The sequence below is a fragment of the Drosophila kikkawai genome, chromosome 2L (assembly GCF_030179895.1).
Source record: "Drosophila kikkawai strain 14028-0561.14 chromosome 2L, DkikHiC1v2, whole genome shotgun sequence".
In the NCBI taxonomy this organism is placed as follows: Eukaryota; Metazoa; Arthropoda; class Insecta; order Diptera; family Drosophilidae; genus Drosophila; species Drosophila kikkawai.
Window position 1 is genome coordinate 20,178,525 of NC_091728.1, and position 14,477 is coordinate 20,193,001.

The 14,477-nt window shown below is 41.5% G+C and overlaps 3 protein-coding genes across 4 annotated transcripts; all 3 read left to right on the plus strand.

Annotated features, from left to right (window-relative positions):
• Positions 1-883: 883 nt before the first annotated feature.
• Tep4 (Thioester-containing protein 4) lies at positions 884-8,889 on the plus strand. 2 transcript variants are annotated; one of them, XM_070289197.1, is made up of 7 exons: positions 884-1,029; positions 2,544-2,613; positions 4,048-4,776; positions 4,920-5,684; positions 5,752-6,305; positions 6,375-8,500; positions 8,565-8,889. In XM_070289197.1, exons 2-7 carry the CDS (start codon positions 2,591-2,593, stop codon positions 8,802-8,804), a joined length of 4,437 nt encoding a protein of 1,478 aa, XP_070145298.1. In that variant the 5' UTR covers positions 884-1,029; positions 2,544-2,590; the 3' UTR covers positions 8,805-8,889. The 2 variants fall into 2 exon arrangements, with proteins under 2 accessions (XP_070145298.1, XP_017019249.1); XM_017163760.3 differs by lacking the exon at positions 884-1,029 and having other exon boundaries at positions 2,373-2,613.
• Positions 8,890-10,505: 1,616 nt separating this feature from the next.
• LOC108072517 (uncharacterized) lies at positions 10,506-11,443 on the plus strand. The gene has a single exon (XM_017163688.3). It carries the CDS (start codon positions 10,623-10,625, stop codon positions 11,289-11,291), a length of 669 nt encoding a protein of 222 aa, XP_017019177.1. The 5' UTR covers positions 10,506-10,622; the 3' UTR covers positions 11,292-11,443.
• Positions 11,444-12,486: 1,043 nt separating this feature from the next.
• On the plus strand, positions 12,487-14,409 carry LOC108072562 (transmembrane reductase CYB561D2). Its single transcript, XM_017163744.3, has 3 exons — positions 12,487-13,041; positions 13,101-13,293; positions 14,027-14,409. Exons 1-3 carry the CDS (start codon positions 12,730-12,732, stop codon positions 14,335-14,337), a joined length of 816 nt encoding a protein of 271 aa, XP_017019233.1. The 5' UTR covers positions 12,487-12,729; the 3' UTR covers positions 14,338-14,409.
• The last annotated feature ends 68 nt before the right edge of the window (positions 14,410-14,477 follow it).

Sequence of the window (14,477 nt, forward strand, 5' to 3'; positions counted from 1 at the left end):
CATACAGTTATATTTTTTAGAGGAGCTTGAGACCCAGTTTTAGCATCTCATCTTTTCATAAAAAAAAACCTTGTTTAAAAGAGAAAATAATATTCTCTATTCGGCAATTTACAATTTAAATTTATTTTTGGGTATCGTCAACTTAAATTTATTTATTTATTCACTTGAAAACCCTTAGTAATTGTGCTTGTTGTGCATGCCATTAAATGTACTATTTGTTTTGTTAAAAGTTTGTGTATAATCTTCAAAGGGGCAATCTATAAACTCTGTTGTCTTGAACTGAATATTATATTATGCAAATTAATCACTCAGTCACATGGGTGATTACTGATTCCAGGAATATGAATTAATTATAACAGAATATAAAGTTTTTCTAGGAATCGCGTTTTTTAAGATCAGTAAAATGTAAGTCCGTAGGAAAGTGTGAAAGTGTAGAGATTTTTCGTTCTTGAAAAGATTTTGTTTAAATATTAATTATCAAAAATGAACGTGCTACCACTACTAAATATCTTTTACCTGACAACCCTGCAATATAAATGCCTTTTCGATTAGCGCAAAAATCACTTAAAAAGAGAGAATAGTTGGGGAATCACCAGTGTTAATCTGATTTCTCCCATCTTATATACATGTATACACCGCAAACAGAGCGTTCGTTCCTTAGTCATAAATACATTATATACAAACACGCCTCTTTTTCACTGCCATGTGAAATACAGGCGGGGTGACGTCATCTCTGACTACACTGTGGGAGAGCCGCAAAAATAGAGGCAGTCCAAGTTAGAGAGTCAAAACAACAACAGCTGACGCACCTACACAGACAAAAAAGACTCGGAGAGAGTTTATATTTAACTGTTCCATTCAGTTGGCCACAGCATTTTCAGTTGGACGCCTGCATTATTGGCTTAATCAACAAGTTCAAGACCTCTGCTTACTAAGAAACCCAAAAAATATAAACAACACCCATTATTTACCAACTAATATTGGGATTTTTGGGACACTTGAAGCATTTTTTCGGATTTTCCAAATCATGTACGTAAATAATTTTTAAATGACTTTCAGTTCGGCGCAACCGAAATAAATCAAGATCTTAAATTTCTGTGGAAAACACGAAGCGACAGTTATAAGCGATAATAAAAGTGTTAATTATTGAAAAAACCCCACAAAAAATACATACATATGTAGATACATATACAAAAGCAGATATTGTCCACTCCCCGTATAATTTGTCTATTGCCTGACTAAAGTTCTGTGACAAACTCTACAAACAAAACATCGCTCATGAAATTCATTCATGGTAAATCAGATAGACAAAAATTATTTTCCTTTTGTTTTACTCAATATTTTGATAAACACGGAAATTTTGCACCATGATATCATACTTTATATCGTTGCTTAACATGACGAAATAATTAATAATTGAACGAACTTATAAAGTGTGGGTTTGAAATGTATATTAAAGGGTGCATTGTAGTTTAAAAATACGCTGTAACATTTTCAATCATATTCTTGAAAGTGAACATCAGCGAGATTTGTTGTTATTTTGATAACAACATTATTAAATGTCTGTCTAATTTAAAGTCACATTTGCAAGTTCAAAAATCTGTTTTTCAAACTGTATTCATATGTTGCTGGGACATATTTCTGTTTAAAAAATGTCATAAATAAATCTAAAAACTAAGATATTTACATGATATATATTTCGAAAATGGTACAAAAATATCTGTTAATCTAAAATCCATTGTAAAGTTTTCGAAAACCCAAATATTTGAAGATAATATTAGAAATTTTTAATTGCTCCCAATATATAAACCTTAGTGATTGTGTATCATATGTTTATATATGAAAAATAGAGGTTTTGCTAACTTTCCGAAATTATTAAATAAATTAAAAAGGGGTTTTGCTATTTTTTTCGAAATTATCAAATAAATGAAACTATCGCTATTCCATAGCTTATAAAAAAAACTAAGGGGGTTTTAATTATTTTCATACTGTTCGGCTCAATTTATATTTATTTAATTTTACCCCTGAAAAAATTATTTTAATTCGAATTAACCCAGATTCCCATTTGTGAATGATGTTGTCTAGAAGAGCTTGCCTAAGTACAAGTCTGTTGTTGTTTGCCGGCATTTTTTGTTATTGTTTAGGTTTTGTGGGATCGACTCATCATCGATTAGAGTATGTACTCACCCAAGTATATATGTACGTGCACACACATATAGATGAGACCAGACCCTCTCCCTGTATATTATTTGCTTATAATTTTTTATCAGTATTTATTTTTGATGACCGCAACTGAGCCGCTCTGTCGGCGCCGTCGTCGGCCGGCTTACACAAATCCAGTGCTATAACAAAATCCGTGAGCCATTCGACTGAACCAGTCTCAGCTCGGCACTGAGCCCCATCGGTCGTACCGCGCTTGCACATTTTCCGCATCGATCGCCCAGCCAGCCAGGTGTACTAATTTGATTTTATTTGTATTTACTCTTCCTGTTCCCGTTCGACCACGACCACGCCACACCACGCACGCAAAATGCGTCGCGCAGACGCTCTCGCTGTAGCCGTTTGGGCCACTCTTTCGCTGCTGCTAACCATGGACACGGTGAAGGCTGAGGGGTAAGTGAATTTACTATATAGTATACACCTATATAATGCGATAAGTGATCACTCGAGATACACACAGCTGCGGTCAGAATATTAGTCGTGCTTCAAGGATTACTAATCCTCAAATATTTGTATATTTCAACTCGATATAAGCTGCAGTTCGTTGATCTCTGTAATTCCCAAGTGCATGTTCCGCGAACATTGGACATTTCTTAAGCCTGCAGCTTAGACACACATAGCTAACTAACATTTTGTCTATGATTTTCTAAATGGAAAACATTATAGTAATGTTTAATATTTTTATATATAAATCTAATCGTTTTGTTCTCACAATTTATTAAACGAAATATGAACTTATTACAAAAATAACAAACCTAATATTGTGATAGACGCTGTATGAATTTTAGTCACTAATTAATTCAATATGCATATGGGCAGATAGGGCCGATTAACGATCAGTTTCAAGGTAAACTAATCAAGTTGTTTTTCGTTTTAATGGGCAGAACTGAAAATTATTAATTTTATTTGTAATCTTGATTTGACTTGGAGCTAAATAGGTCAGTTTTCAATTGAACTAAATTTGTGTTTAATTAAGGTGCGATAAGGAAACTATTAAAAACAATTAATACACAATGGTACTAGAAACTCTGAGTAAAACATATAATAAATTCATATATTTTATGTACTTGTCTGAAGTTCGTTTTGCCAATTTGATAATAACGTCATCGCTCCTCCACTCGCGTTGCTAATTGAATTTCAATGTAAGCTATTTTTTTGTACAGATTATTATACATTTTATATTGTTTTAGACTTAATTGTGTTTTGGTTAATGAATGCTTCATTAATCTGCGACACGATCGGATATCTCCATAAAAAGCGTGTAGCTAATTACTAGTTAATAGAGGAGAATGTAAAGCCTTGTTTCTGAACACAATTAAGACCTTTAAGAGTGAGAATAATCCAATCGAAATTTCTCTGTGCGAAATTAGGATGGAACCAAGCTCCAAGTTAACAAAGAGTTGTTATTCATCGTAAACAAATAGTGATGATCAAGTACACAGAATATATTTGGTGTACGTGTTCGGGGACTGTAAGTGCGAAAAATATGGCTGCTCGGATTTTATATAATCTCTGATCCGGTTTTGACATTTTCGAGGCAGATCAGATCAGGTTCCCGGAATATTTTTACCGTTATCTCCAGGGCTATAATAAATTCATGTATAAATACATAAAAAAAAATGAATGTCGAAAAAAACAACAAAAAACAAAGCGAAAAACATAAAAACTTTAACAGAATTTCTTAATGCGCTGCGAAGAATTGATAATGCAAAGTTCATAGGCTAAGTAATAAAGTTTTTTTCGGAATCTTTAGCTCAAAATATGAGTTTCCAAATCGGTCTTAGTAACAAGTACTTAATAATTTAATTGAAATAATTCCAATTGCAGTAAATACACCATTGTGGGCCCCGGAACCATCCACTCGCATCGTGACTACAATGTGGCAGTGGCTGTTCACCAGACCAAGGAACCCGTCACCCTAAAGGTGGGCATCACAGGACCCTCCTACAACGAGACGCAGACTGTGGAGCTGGCCAAATCCGATGAGTTCAAGCAGATTACCTTTAAGCTGCCACCTCTGGAGTCCGGCGAATACAATCTAACGGCCGAGGGAGTGAAGGGACTGGAGTTCAAGAACTCCACCAAGCTCAACTGGGAGAACTTCAAGCCGTACATTAAAATCCAGACGGACAAGGGAAAGTACAAGCCCGGCGACACAATCAACTACCGTGTGATCTTCCTGAATGAGAACTTGCTTCCGGACACAGCCGCCGACGAGGTGGTGGTGTGGTTTGAGGACTCCAAGCGCAACCGCATCAAGCAGGAGAAACACATCAAGACCACTGGTGGTGTATACACCGGCAAATTCGAGCTCTCCGAGTTCGCCACTCTTGGCTCCTGGTCTCTGCAGGTCCAGAATGGCGAACAGCAGTCGTTTGATGGCGGTATACATCGTCCTAGGCCCTTTGGAGGCTTTGGTCACTTCTGGCGTCGCTCCGACGAACGTGTCAATTTCGAGGTGGAGAAGTACGTCCTGCCCAAGTACTCGGTCAAAATGGATGCCACACAGCAAGTGTCTGTGCGAGATGGCGAAATGAACGTCGTTCTAAAGGCAAAGTAAGTATTTTACTGAGTTTACTTAATCTTTTGAATGACCTTCGTAGAAGAAATATTATCCAAAAACGGATGTTCGTCGGTTTAATCTTTGCTGCCCCGAGATTCCATTTTTTAATCGCTTTAAAATTATTCTCATACCTTAGTTATACTTATGGAAAGCCAGTTAATGGCAAGGTCCTGGTCAACGTGCACTTGGATGAGTCCAGCTTGTGGGAGAATGTCGATGGAAATACCGTTCGCCAGGATTTCCCCGCCCACTCGGTGATTGGCACTGCTGACATGGTCAATGGCAAGGCCAAGCTGAAATTTGACCTCAAAGAGTTCGCAGCCTTCCTGCCGCACAAGACGTCATCCAGCTATGCCCAGATCACGGCCACCGTGGAGGAGGACTTCACCGGCGTTAAGCTTAACGAGACGGGCGGAGTTCAACTATATCCCTATCGCTACGAGATGTCCTGCACGGATTATTCCAGCTGCTTTTCGTTCAAGCCCGACAAGGAGCACGAGATCATCTTTAAGATAACCCTGGTCGATGGTACACTGCTAACAGATACCAAGACACCGGTGAAGGCCAAGTTCACCGAGGGAATCCGTCGCAACTATGGCTTCTATCAGTACGGAGATGAGAAACTGCCGGAATTGCCCAAAATTGAGAATAAAACCTTCGAGTTCGAGAGCCACCTGAATGCCTCAAGCCTGGCTGTCTTCAAGGTCACACTGCCCGATCTCCCGGATATGGAGAACTACACACGCTACTATAGAATTGACCTGGAGTTTGCCGACGAGAAGCGAGAGCTCTTCACCACGTATCCCTACAGGGAGCCCAAGAAGATCGAGAACCCTAACGAGAGCGAGGAGGAGAAGGAGTGGTTCAAGGTTGAAGTGCATCGACCCAAGGACACCTGGAGGTAAAGATAAACCTAATCATGGCTGCAATCCACAAAGTTCAATTAGCTAACACAACTTTCCTTACAGCTTGAAGATCGGGGAGGAATACCAGGTCACCCTGAACTCCAGTCGCCCCCTCCATTACTTTGTGTACAACATTATCGGACGTGGAGATATCCTGGAGACGAAGCGTGTCGAGCTGGCCGAGCCCCAGAAGACCTACAACATCACATTGAAGCCCACCTTCCTTACTGCCCCCCACGGCAGGGTTTACTTCTATTACGTGGATGAGACCGGCGAGTTCCGCTACGCCGAGGACTCATTCAGCGTGGAGGTTAAGCTCCAGAACACGATCGAAATCAAGGCCCCCGAAGAGGTGAAGCCTGGTGCCGATGTTGAGCTGGAGATTAAGACGCCACCCAAGTCCTTCGTGGGACTGCTCGCCGTCGACCAGAGTGTGCTCTTGCTGGGCAACAACAACGATTTGAACAAGGACTCCTTTAACTGGCGCCTGAATGGCTACGACACCTCCACTCCCTGGCAGGGTGGCTACTCCTACTTCCCCGGAGAGCGCAGTGGCGTGGTGACGATGACCAATGCCTACTTTTTCTACAACCGCACTGCTCCAATAGCCTTTCCCCGTAAGATCTTATTTTTTGTTTAAATTTAAAATCAATATTCAACATATTTTTCGTTTCTCAATTTTACAGAAGCCGCTGGCTTTGGTGCTGGAGGTGTCACGGCCATGAGGAAAACAGCTGTGGCCCAAGATGCCGTATTTCACACAACCACCGCAGCCCTGGGAGCAGGCCCTCCACAGGCCTTTGCTGCAGAAGCGGGATCCGCAGGCGGCCCAGTTGTTCGCAAAAACTTTGCAGAGACCTGGATCTTTGCCGATATCGAGAGCACTGAGGAGGAGGTCTTCAAGTGGGTTAAGACCATACCCGACACGATCACCAATTGGGTAATCACCGGCTTCTCCCTGCATCCCTTGAAGGGACTGGGCATCACAAACGATGCGGTGAACGTGAAGACCTTCCAACCCTTCTTCGTCTCCGTCCGTCTGCCATACTCAGTGAAGCGCGGCGAGGTGATCAATGTGCCGGCCCTGGTCTTCAACTATCTGCCAAAGCAGCTGGATGTGCAGCTGACGCTGGACAACCAGGACGATGAGTACGACTTTGTGGATGCCTCGAACGAGGTTATTGGCGACCAAAAGCGCACCCAGACTCTTCGAGTGGGCGCCAACGAGGCGGCTGGCGCCTCCTTCCTCATCCGACCCAAGGTGATTGGCAATATTCTGCTCAAATTCTCGGCCATCTCGCCGCTGGCCGGCGATGCCATTCACAGGGCGCTCAAGGTGATCCCAGAGGGAACTACCCAATACCAGAACCGTGCCTTTTTCGTCAATCTCAAGGACACCGGTGAGTTTAAGAATACCTTCGAATTGGAAGTGCCGGAGGATATCGTGCCAGATTCCGAGCATGTAGAATTCGGACTGGTAGGCGATCTCCTGGGCCCAGTGGTCAAGAACCTGGAGAATCTGTTGCGACTGCCCAGTGGCTGCGGAGAGCAAACCATGTCCAAGTTGGTGCCCAACTATCTGGTTAGGGATTACCTGAAGAGCATCAAGAAGCTGACCCCCGCCCTGGACGCTCGCATCAAGAGGAATCTGCAGGAGGGCTACCAGAACATGCTGCACTACCGCCACGATGACGGCAGCTTCAGTTCCTTTGGGCCCCACAAGTGGAGCGAGACGGAACCCGAGCGCAACGGTTCCACCTGGCTGACCGCCTATGTCCTTCGTTCCTTCAGCAAGATCAAGGAAATCGTGGATCTGGATGAACAGATTTTAGACAAGGGATACGAGTTCCTCCTGAGTCGCCAGGCAGAGAACGGCAGCTTTACGGAATCCGGCGAATACTTCTATGGCTCCCAGCGATCCTCTCTAACCCTTACGGCCAACTCCCTGTTGGCTCTGCTCGAGTTGCCGAAACCCAATCAGACGGCTGTCGACAAGGCTGTGGCCTATCTGGCCGCCAACACTGCCGAATCCGAGGAGCTCTTGCCCAAGTCTATTGCCATTTATGCCCTGCAACGGGCCAAGTCTCCTGACGCGGCCAAGCATGTGGCGAACCTGAAGTCCCTGGCCCAGAAGGAGGATGACCGCACTTGGTGGAGCGAGGATCTGGAGAAGCTGCGTTCCTCCGACCGCTGCCGTCGCTGGTGGTGCTGGGTGTGGAGTCAAGACGTGGAGATCACCTCCTACGCCCTGCTTTCGCTGCTGGAATCGGAACAGGAGACGGCGGACACCGTGCTCAACACGGTCCGCTGGTTGGTGGCCCAGCGTAACAGCTTCGGAGGCTTTGCTTCCACCCAGGACACTGTTGTCGGTCTCACGGCCCTGATCAAGTTCGCCGAGAAGTCTGGCTACGAGGCAGCCAAGTGGGAGCTGACCGTGTCCAACAAGGGCAAGCGCGAGAAGACCGAGAAACTATCCACGTCGGAAGAGAACGATCTGCTACTCCAAACAGTTGAGTTCCCTCAGGGCACCAAGTCGCTGGAGTTCGAGGCCAAGGGCACGGGCGCTGGTCTCATTCAGATCAGCTACCAGTACAATGTGGTGGAGAAGGAACCAAAGCCCAGTTTCAAGGTTCAGACTGTAGTCAAGCCGGAGACGTCGCCAGCTAAGCTGGAGCTAGCCGTGTGCGTGGACTACGTGGAGGAAGGCAAGTCGAAGACGTCCAACATGGCCATTCTGGAGGTATCTCTGCCCTCTGGTTACACCGCCGATGAGGACAGTTTCAGTGACATCCAGGAGATCGAACGCGTTCGGGTAAGTTTATCTTCGTCTCTGAGGTTATCTTTTGTTATTAACATTTTTCTTATTTTCCTTACAGCTGGTGGAGACCAAGAACGGAGCCTCCGTCATCGTTGTCTACTTCGAGAACCTGGCCAAGAACGAAAACAAATGCATTCCCATCGAGGCCTTCAGGACGCATGCAGTGGCTAACCAGAAACCTTCTTCCGTGATCCTCTACGACTATTACGACACCAACAAGAAGGCCACCGAATATTATTCAATTGATTCAAAGCTGTGCGACATTTGCGAAGACGCCGAATGCAAGAGCAAGTGCTGAAGCCAACAATAACCAAAACTTTCTATGTGTACGAACGAACCCTTGCTTATGAAAAATAAATAAAAATAAATGTGATTCTAATGTATATACGAAAAAAGAGTTTTATTTAATATACTGTTGGTCGAGAATAGAAAATTAATATGAATAGATAGATCGAATGTCGTTTAAGTTTTTGGACTGTGTTCTTCGATAGACTGAAGCCTACTTTTTTAGATTTACTTGTTTATTAAATTATATAAAAAATATATATTATTTTTATTATTTTTTTGAAAAGATCCCTCTTCCTGCATATGGTTTTTTTTATCAAATCGTTTATTTTAAAATACTTAAAAAGCTTATTTTTGATCCTCCCGATGAAACATCTCTATTGAAACTGTTTAAGAGCAAGTTCTTTTTTTTTAAACCCCGAACAGAAGAAAATAAATCTTAGATGTAGATGAGGCTTGCTGAATATTCTTACATGTAACATTTAATAGCATACCTTCAGGCAGAATTTAAATTTATTTCACAGCTAGTATTGAGGGGCATATTTAAGAAAATGGTGGGTCGAGATAGTCTTTTTGAAGAAGATATAGATTACAGCTATCTCTTGCTCGTTAAAACTTAATTAAAACGATAACAGACAGAAGAGATTTCCTAAAAACTTCTCATGGCTATAAGCCTGCTATTAAAATCCCCACTCAAAAATTAATTCAAATGAATTCGCAATGACTAATTACCAATTAGAAACCCTCTCCATTGGTTATCTTTGGTTATCAGAATACAAAAGTTGGCAAATATATTATCAACTTGAGTTTGAGCTTAGCACTGTCAAGTCCTTGAAGTTCAAGAGAACCCGCTAATCGTAAATCAAGCCATGCAAAAATATCAATCTGCGCACAGAAAGCCTAATCACCAAGAACAATTATAAGGCAGTTTCTATATACCATATGTATGTAGGTACCTCTAATCGAAGCAAATGCCAAAAGCCAGATAGGAAAGAGCGGCGTCAGCATTTAATATTTGTAAACATTGTGCTGACAGGGTTTCATTTAGAAATAGTGTTCAGCTTGTCTTAACCGCAAACATGTAGCTCAATTAAGAATTAGTATGTGAGTGTTGGTGGTTTGCCGAAATCAAGCGATTGCTGTCTGCCCAGACGATTGCCCGGGAAAGTGAAATATATATGGGGTTTCGAGTGTGACTATGTCCGGTTACTCCTTATCTTGGTACGTGCGATTTTGCATTTCGATAAGGCCCGAGGGTGACTTGCGATCGGTAGTGAAATACATGTATATTAAGTGTGTCCAAGTACTCCACCCACAAGAGTCTAATTAATATTAATAACCCCCTCTAAATTTAGCCCAAGTACTCAGGGACTTGGAATGGGTGGGCAACGTGATCTCGGGCGCATAAGACAGGACGCAATCCCTTCCAGCTCCCCAAAAATCCCCAATATAAGTGAGTGAGTGAATGGATTCGATCGCATGGCTATCGATAATGCGAACGTGAACTTGCAACCAGCCAAAACGGCCACTCAATAACGTTCAGCAAATCCCATGAGCCGAATGCATTAGATGAACTAAGCACTAATGTTCCTGATAAATCGATAGCAAACAAATAGTCTGCCAAGCGAAAATGAAGATACAGCTCCACTCCGCCGCAGTCAGGGGCAATAAAAGCCCCAGGCAAAGGTAGTTCGTTGTAATAACTAATGAAAGACGGTTGATCATTTGGGGAATAATTAATAAAAAAAAAAAGTCCTTCAAACAGGATATTCCCTGCTATTATTTTTAAGAGTTTTGTAGATCTGCAAAAGTTTTTTTTTAATAAGTGAAAATGAGTGCTGAAAAATCAAAACCAACCTCCGTGATCCAGCACATCGAGGCAGCATTGTATGTAATTAACCAGCTGTGCATCGGATTCGTGACGATTTGGGTCAGCTGGACTTGTCTGCGCCAGGACCTGGCCGGCATCCGTCTACACGCCTGGCTGGTGACCTTTGGCTTCGTCTTCCTTATGGCCGAAGGCATGATGTGCTTCTACGACGGCAGCTGGCTAACGCTGCGCTTCTCCCGCAAATCCAAGACTGTCTTCCATGTGGTGCTCCAGATATTGGGCGGCGGCATGGGCGTCGCCGGCTGTCTTATCCAGTTGATCCGTGACGATTGGTCAATTAGTGTAACTGTTCACGCTCGTCTGGGATTCGCCGCCTTCGTCCTGTGCCTTATATCGCTGCTTAGCGGCCTGGCCGCTGCTTTGGCGAGATACCTGAGCCGCAGCATCTCTCCGCTGATCAACAAGACCTTCCATGTGGTCCTCAGTTTTGGTGCCTTTGTGACGGCCATGATGGCCCAATTTTATGGATTCACGCAAACGGGCATTTTCCGCGGACAAGGGCAGGACTTTGTCATCCTCATGCAAGTGGTCACAATGGTGGCCATGGTGATAACTAGCATAGGTGCTATTAAGTCACTGTACCAGAAGTTTTCCAGCTTGGCCAGTTGAAGGGCTGATTCAGGATACTAAGAAAAAGAATTTATTTTGTATTATACTTAACCGGTGCAGTGTTCCTTATAAAATAACTTTAAGTTAGCCTAGAAAATAAATAAATAAATAATATGTCATTTATTGTATGTACATAAATATATAGACACTTGTATATATATATATATATAATTAATTATATAATTCAAATAAAAGCTCAAAATATATTTATAACATAAAATTGTAAGCGCTAGAAAGTATATTATAAAGTAAAAAAGTATTTAATCTGAAATGAATTGGTTAACCTTCGATTAATGTTTTTTTAAATCGTAATCTAGTATCTAAAAGATACATATTTTAAAGCGCAAAGCCAGACTATTTATATTTTTGTATGGCGAAGTGGTGAAAGTTAGTTCGGGAAGTTAAACTGGGATGTACAGGAATACGAAGTTTTATGTTATTAAATACAGGTGTTTTTTAAGTAAAGTATAGTAAAGTACAAAATCTCGACATTTTTTTTATCGCATCACGCCAAAAGGGAATGCAGTCAAAATATTACAGCCGAATACCTCGACTAAAAAAATCTATTGCCAAAATACATGCATTGCCGTTTCAAAACATTGCCTACTTTTTGGCGATTGTCTAAAAAATGTTATGACCGTAATATTTTCCATGGAATTATAGGGTATAAAGTAAATAATAGGCTTACAGTCAGATTCCGACAGCTTTAGTCTGTTTTAGTGGACACTGGAAGGCAACTCTGTTTAATGTAATTTATAATATTTAGGTAGAGTCCAAAAACAAGCCTTTATTAATTAGTACCTACACTAACCTACCTTCATTAATGTTAAATATTAATATTGTCATCTATTTAATAAAAATATTTGGTAAATGTATTATTACTATTTTTTTACAAAACCCTTTTTTTACAACTATTTTAGTTATAAAATTGCCAAGATGCCAGCACTGTTGCATAGGGAAAAGTTTATATATTTAGTGTTGATAACTGAAAATAGATGAATCGTTGGCGCGCTATCGCAAATTAAAGGGCAAAAAAAAAAACGAACATTTTTGAAGGCCCCATCTGCGGTTATTGTTTCTATCACTCGCACTTTATTAGCTTCCCCAGAGGAAAACCGATATGAATACAAAATATAGAGCCAAGTCATTCTTGTGGTCAGGAGCGAATGCTGCAAGCCTCGGCAGTAGTACCTAAGCGTTGTCGGGAGCAGACGATGACTTGAGGCATCGGCGGTCAGACAAAGTTCAATGGGCGTATCGGTCGACACATTTACCATTTAATTGCCATCGTATTCGGAGCTACAATAAACATTTTGAGCCAATTTGTCTGTGAAAAGGCAGGCGGTATTATCAGTCGGCAATTGTACAAATGTTAACACGAAAATAACATTATTCCAAAGCGCTGATAAAAGCTAGTGTTCCGAAAACCGAAACTACAATGTCCGAGAGTCAGCAGCAGCCAGTCGTCAGTAGAACGCAGCGAGCCGTCGACTACGGCAGCACGATCCGGACGGAGTCACACAGACAGCCCTCATTCGTACTTGTTCAATCCCCGCGACGCTACTCGAAAATGTCCCACAGCACGCTGTCGTCCGGCCACGAGGCCCAGGATCGTCTGCAGAGATTGGAGTACTTCTTGAACGTTCTCAACCAGATGTGCATTGGATTCGTTACCATCTACATGTCGTATTTGACCCTGCGGACCGGTCTAGCCGGCACCGGTCTGCACGCCTGGCTGGTGACCATTGGGGTAAATACGTTGTGTTTCCTCCGGATCGGACACTAAAACCAAGTCCTTGTTCCTCGCAGTTCTCGTTTTTCATGGCCGAGGGCGTGATGATCCATTACGGTGGAAATGTCTTGACTAACGGATACAAGCGTCATACGAAGACAACCATCCATTGGGTGCTCCTGACGCTGGGCGGAGGCTGTGGGGCAGCCGGTGCCCTCATCAAAATGATACAGAAGGGGTTTTTGCTACAATCGACCCACGGAAAACTGGGTGAGTAAAACTACGCAGCTTGTAGCGAACACTGATTACAATTACACTCTGGAAAAATTAAAAACCGTGTGTTCTAGCATTAATTATTTAGCCAATGAATTCTAAATAATTAGTGCAAACACCCGAACTATATTTGAAAATAGATGTTAAAAGAATGCCTTTCTTATTTATACCTTATAATATCTTTTCAATAATTTTCAACGTAAAGTAATCATCATTAACAGCATTAACATTTGAGTCGATCAGTGTAGTCTTTTTCTATTAAACGGTTTAAAAAAAAATACTTTTATTTAAATTCGCAAAAAAATGTTTGCTATAAATTACAAACTATATTTAGCATTTTAAAAAATGTTATATTTATTTATTGAGATAATTCAAGTGCATTTTACAGATGTTTTCTTAGATTGTTTTTTTTTTCATCTGTCAATTGCGAAGTCTGATGGGGGATCCCCAACTCGAGGTCTGACAAATTTATAATAAATAATAATACCTATAAAGTAAATTGCGCCGGACATGGCATACCCTGCACTAAAATTAACAAGAAGATTTTTTACACATTAAAAAATTTATTTTATAAAACTAAACTCTATCTAAATAGCTGTTGATGCTGATAGTAGTATTAATTGTATTTTTATATGTGAATTTTTATAAACTAAAGCATTCCAAATGCAAGGATATATAAGATGATCCTTAGATCAAACCCCAAGTAATCAATTCTCTATTAACTTTACAGGAATGACCGCCTTTATACTCTGCATTCTGGCCATGTCCTCCGGTTTGTCGGCACTGTTTTCGCAGCGTTTAAAAAGGTTGATTACCCCATTGCTAAACAAGACATTCCACAATTTCCTGGGCTTCGCTTGCTTCGTAATCGCTCTGGTGACCCAGTTTTACGGCTACCAGACGGGCTACTTCAAGAGTCGCAGTGAAACGGATCTTCAAATCCTCATGAAGTGCCTAACCCTCATATCGTTGGTCCTGTCGAGCTACGGCCCCATGAAAGCGCTCTATCAAAAATGCGTGAATATATCGCACCAGTTTTAATTGGGAGAATCAGACTTCAATTTTCGAATGTTGTACATATACTAAATAAATAGGTATTCCATTTAAAATTAATTTCCCTGACCTATACATTTCCGTCAATGGTGTTAATCTAATCGCAGAATTTTTAAGTACATTTAATT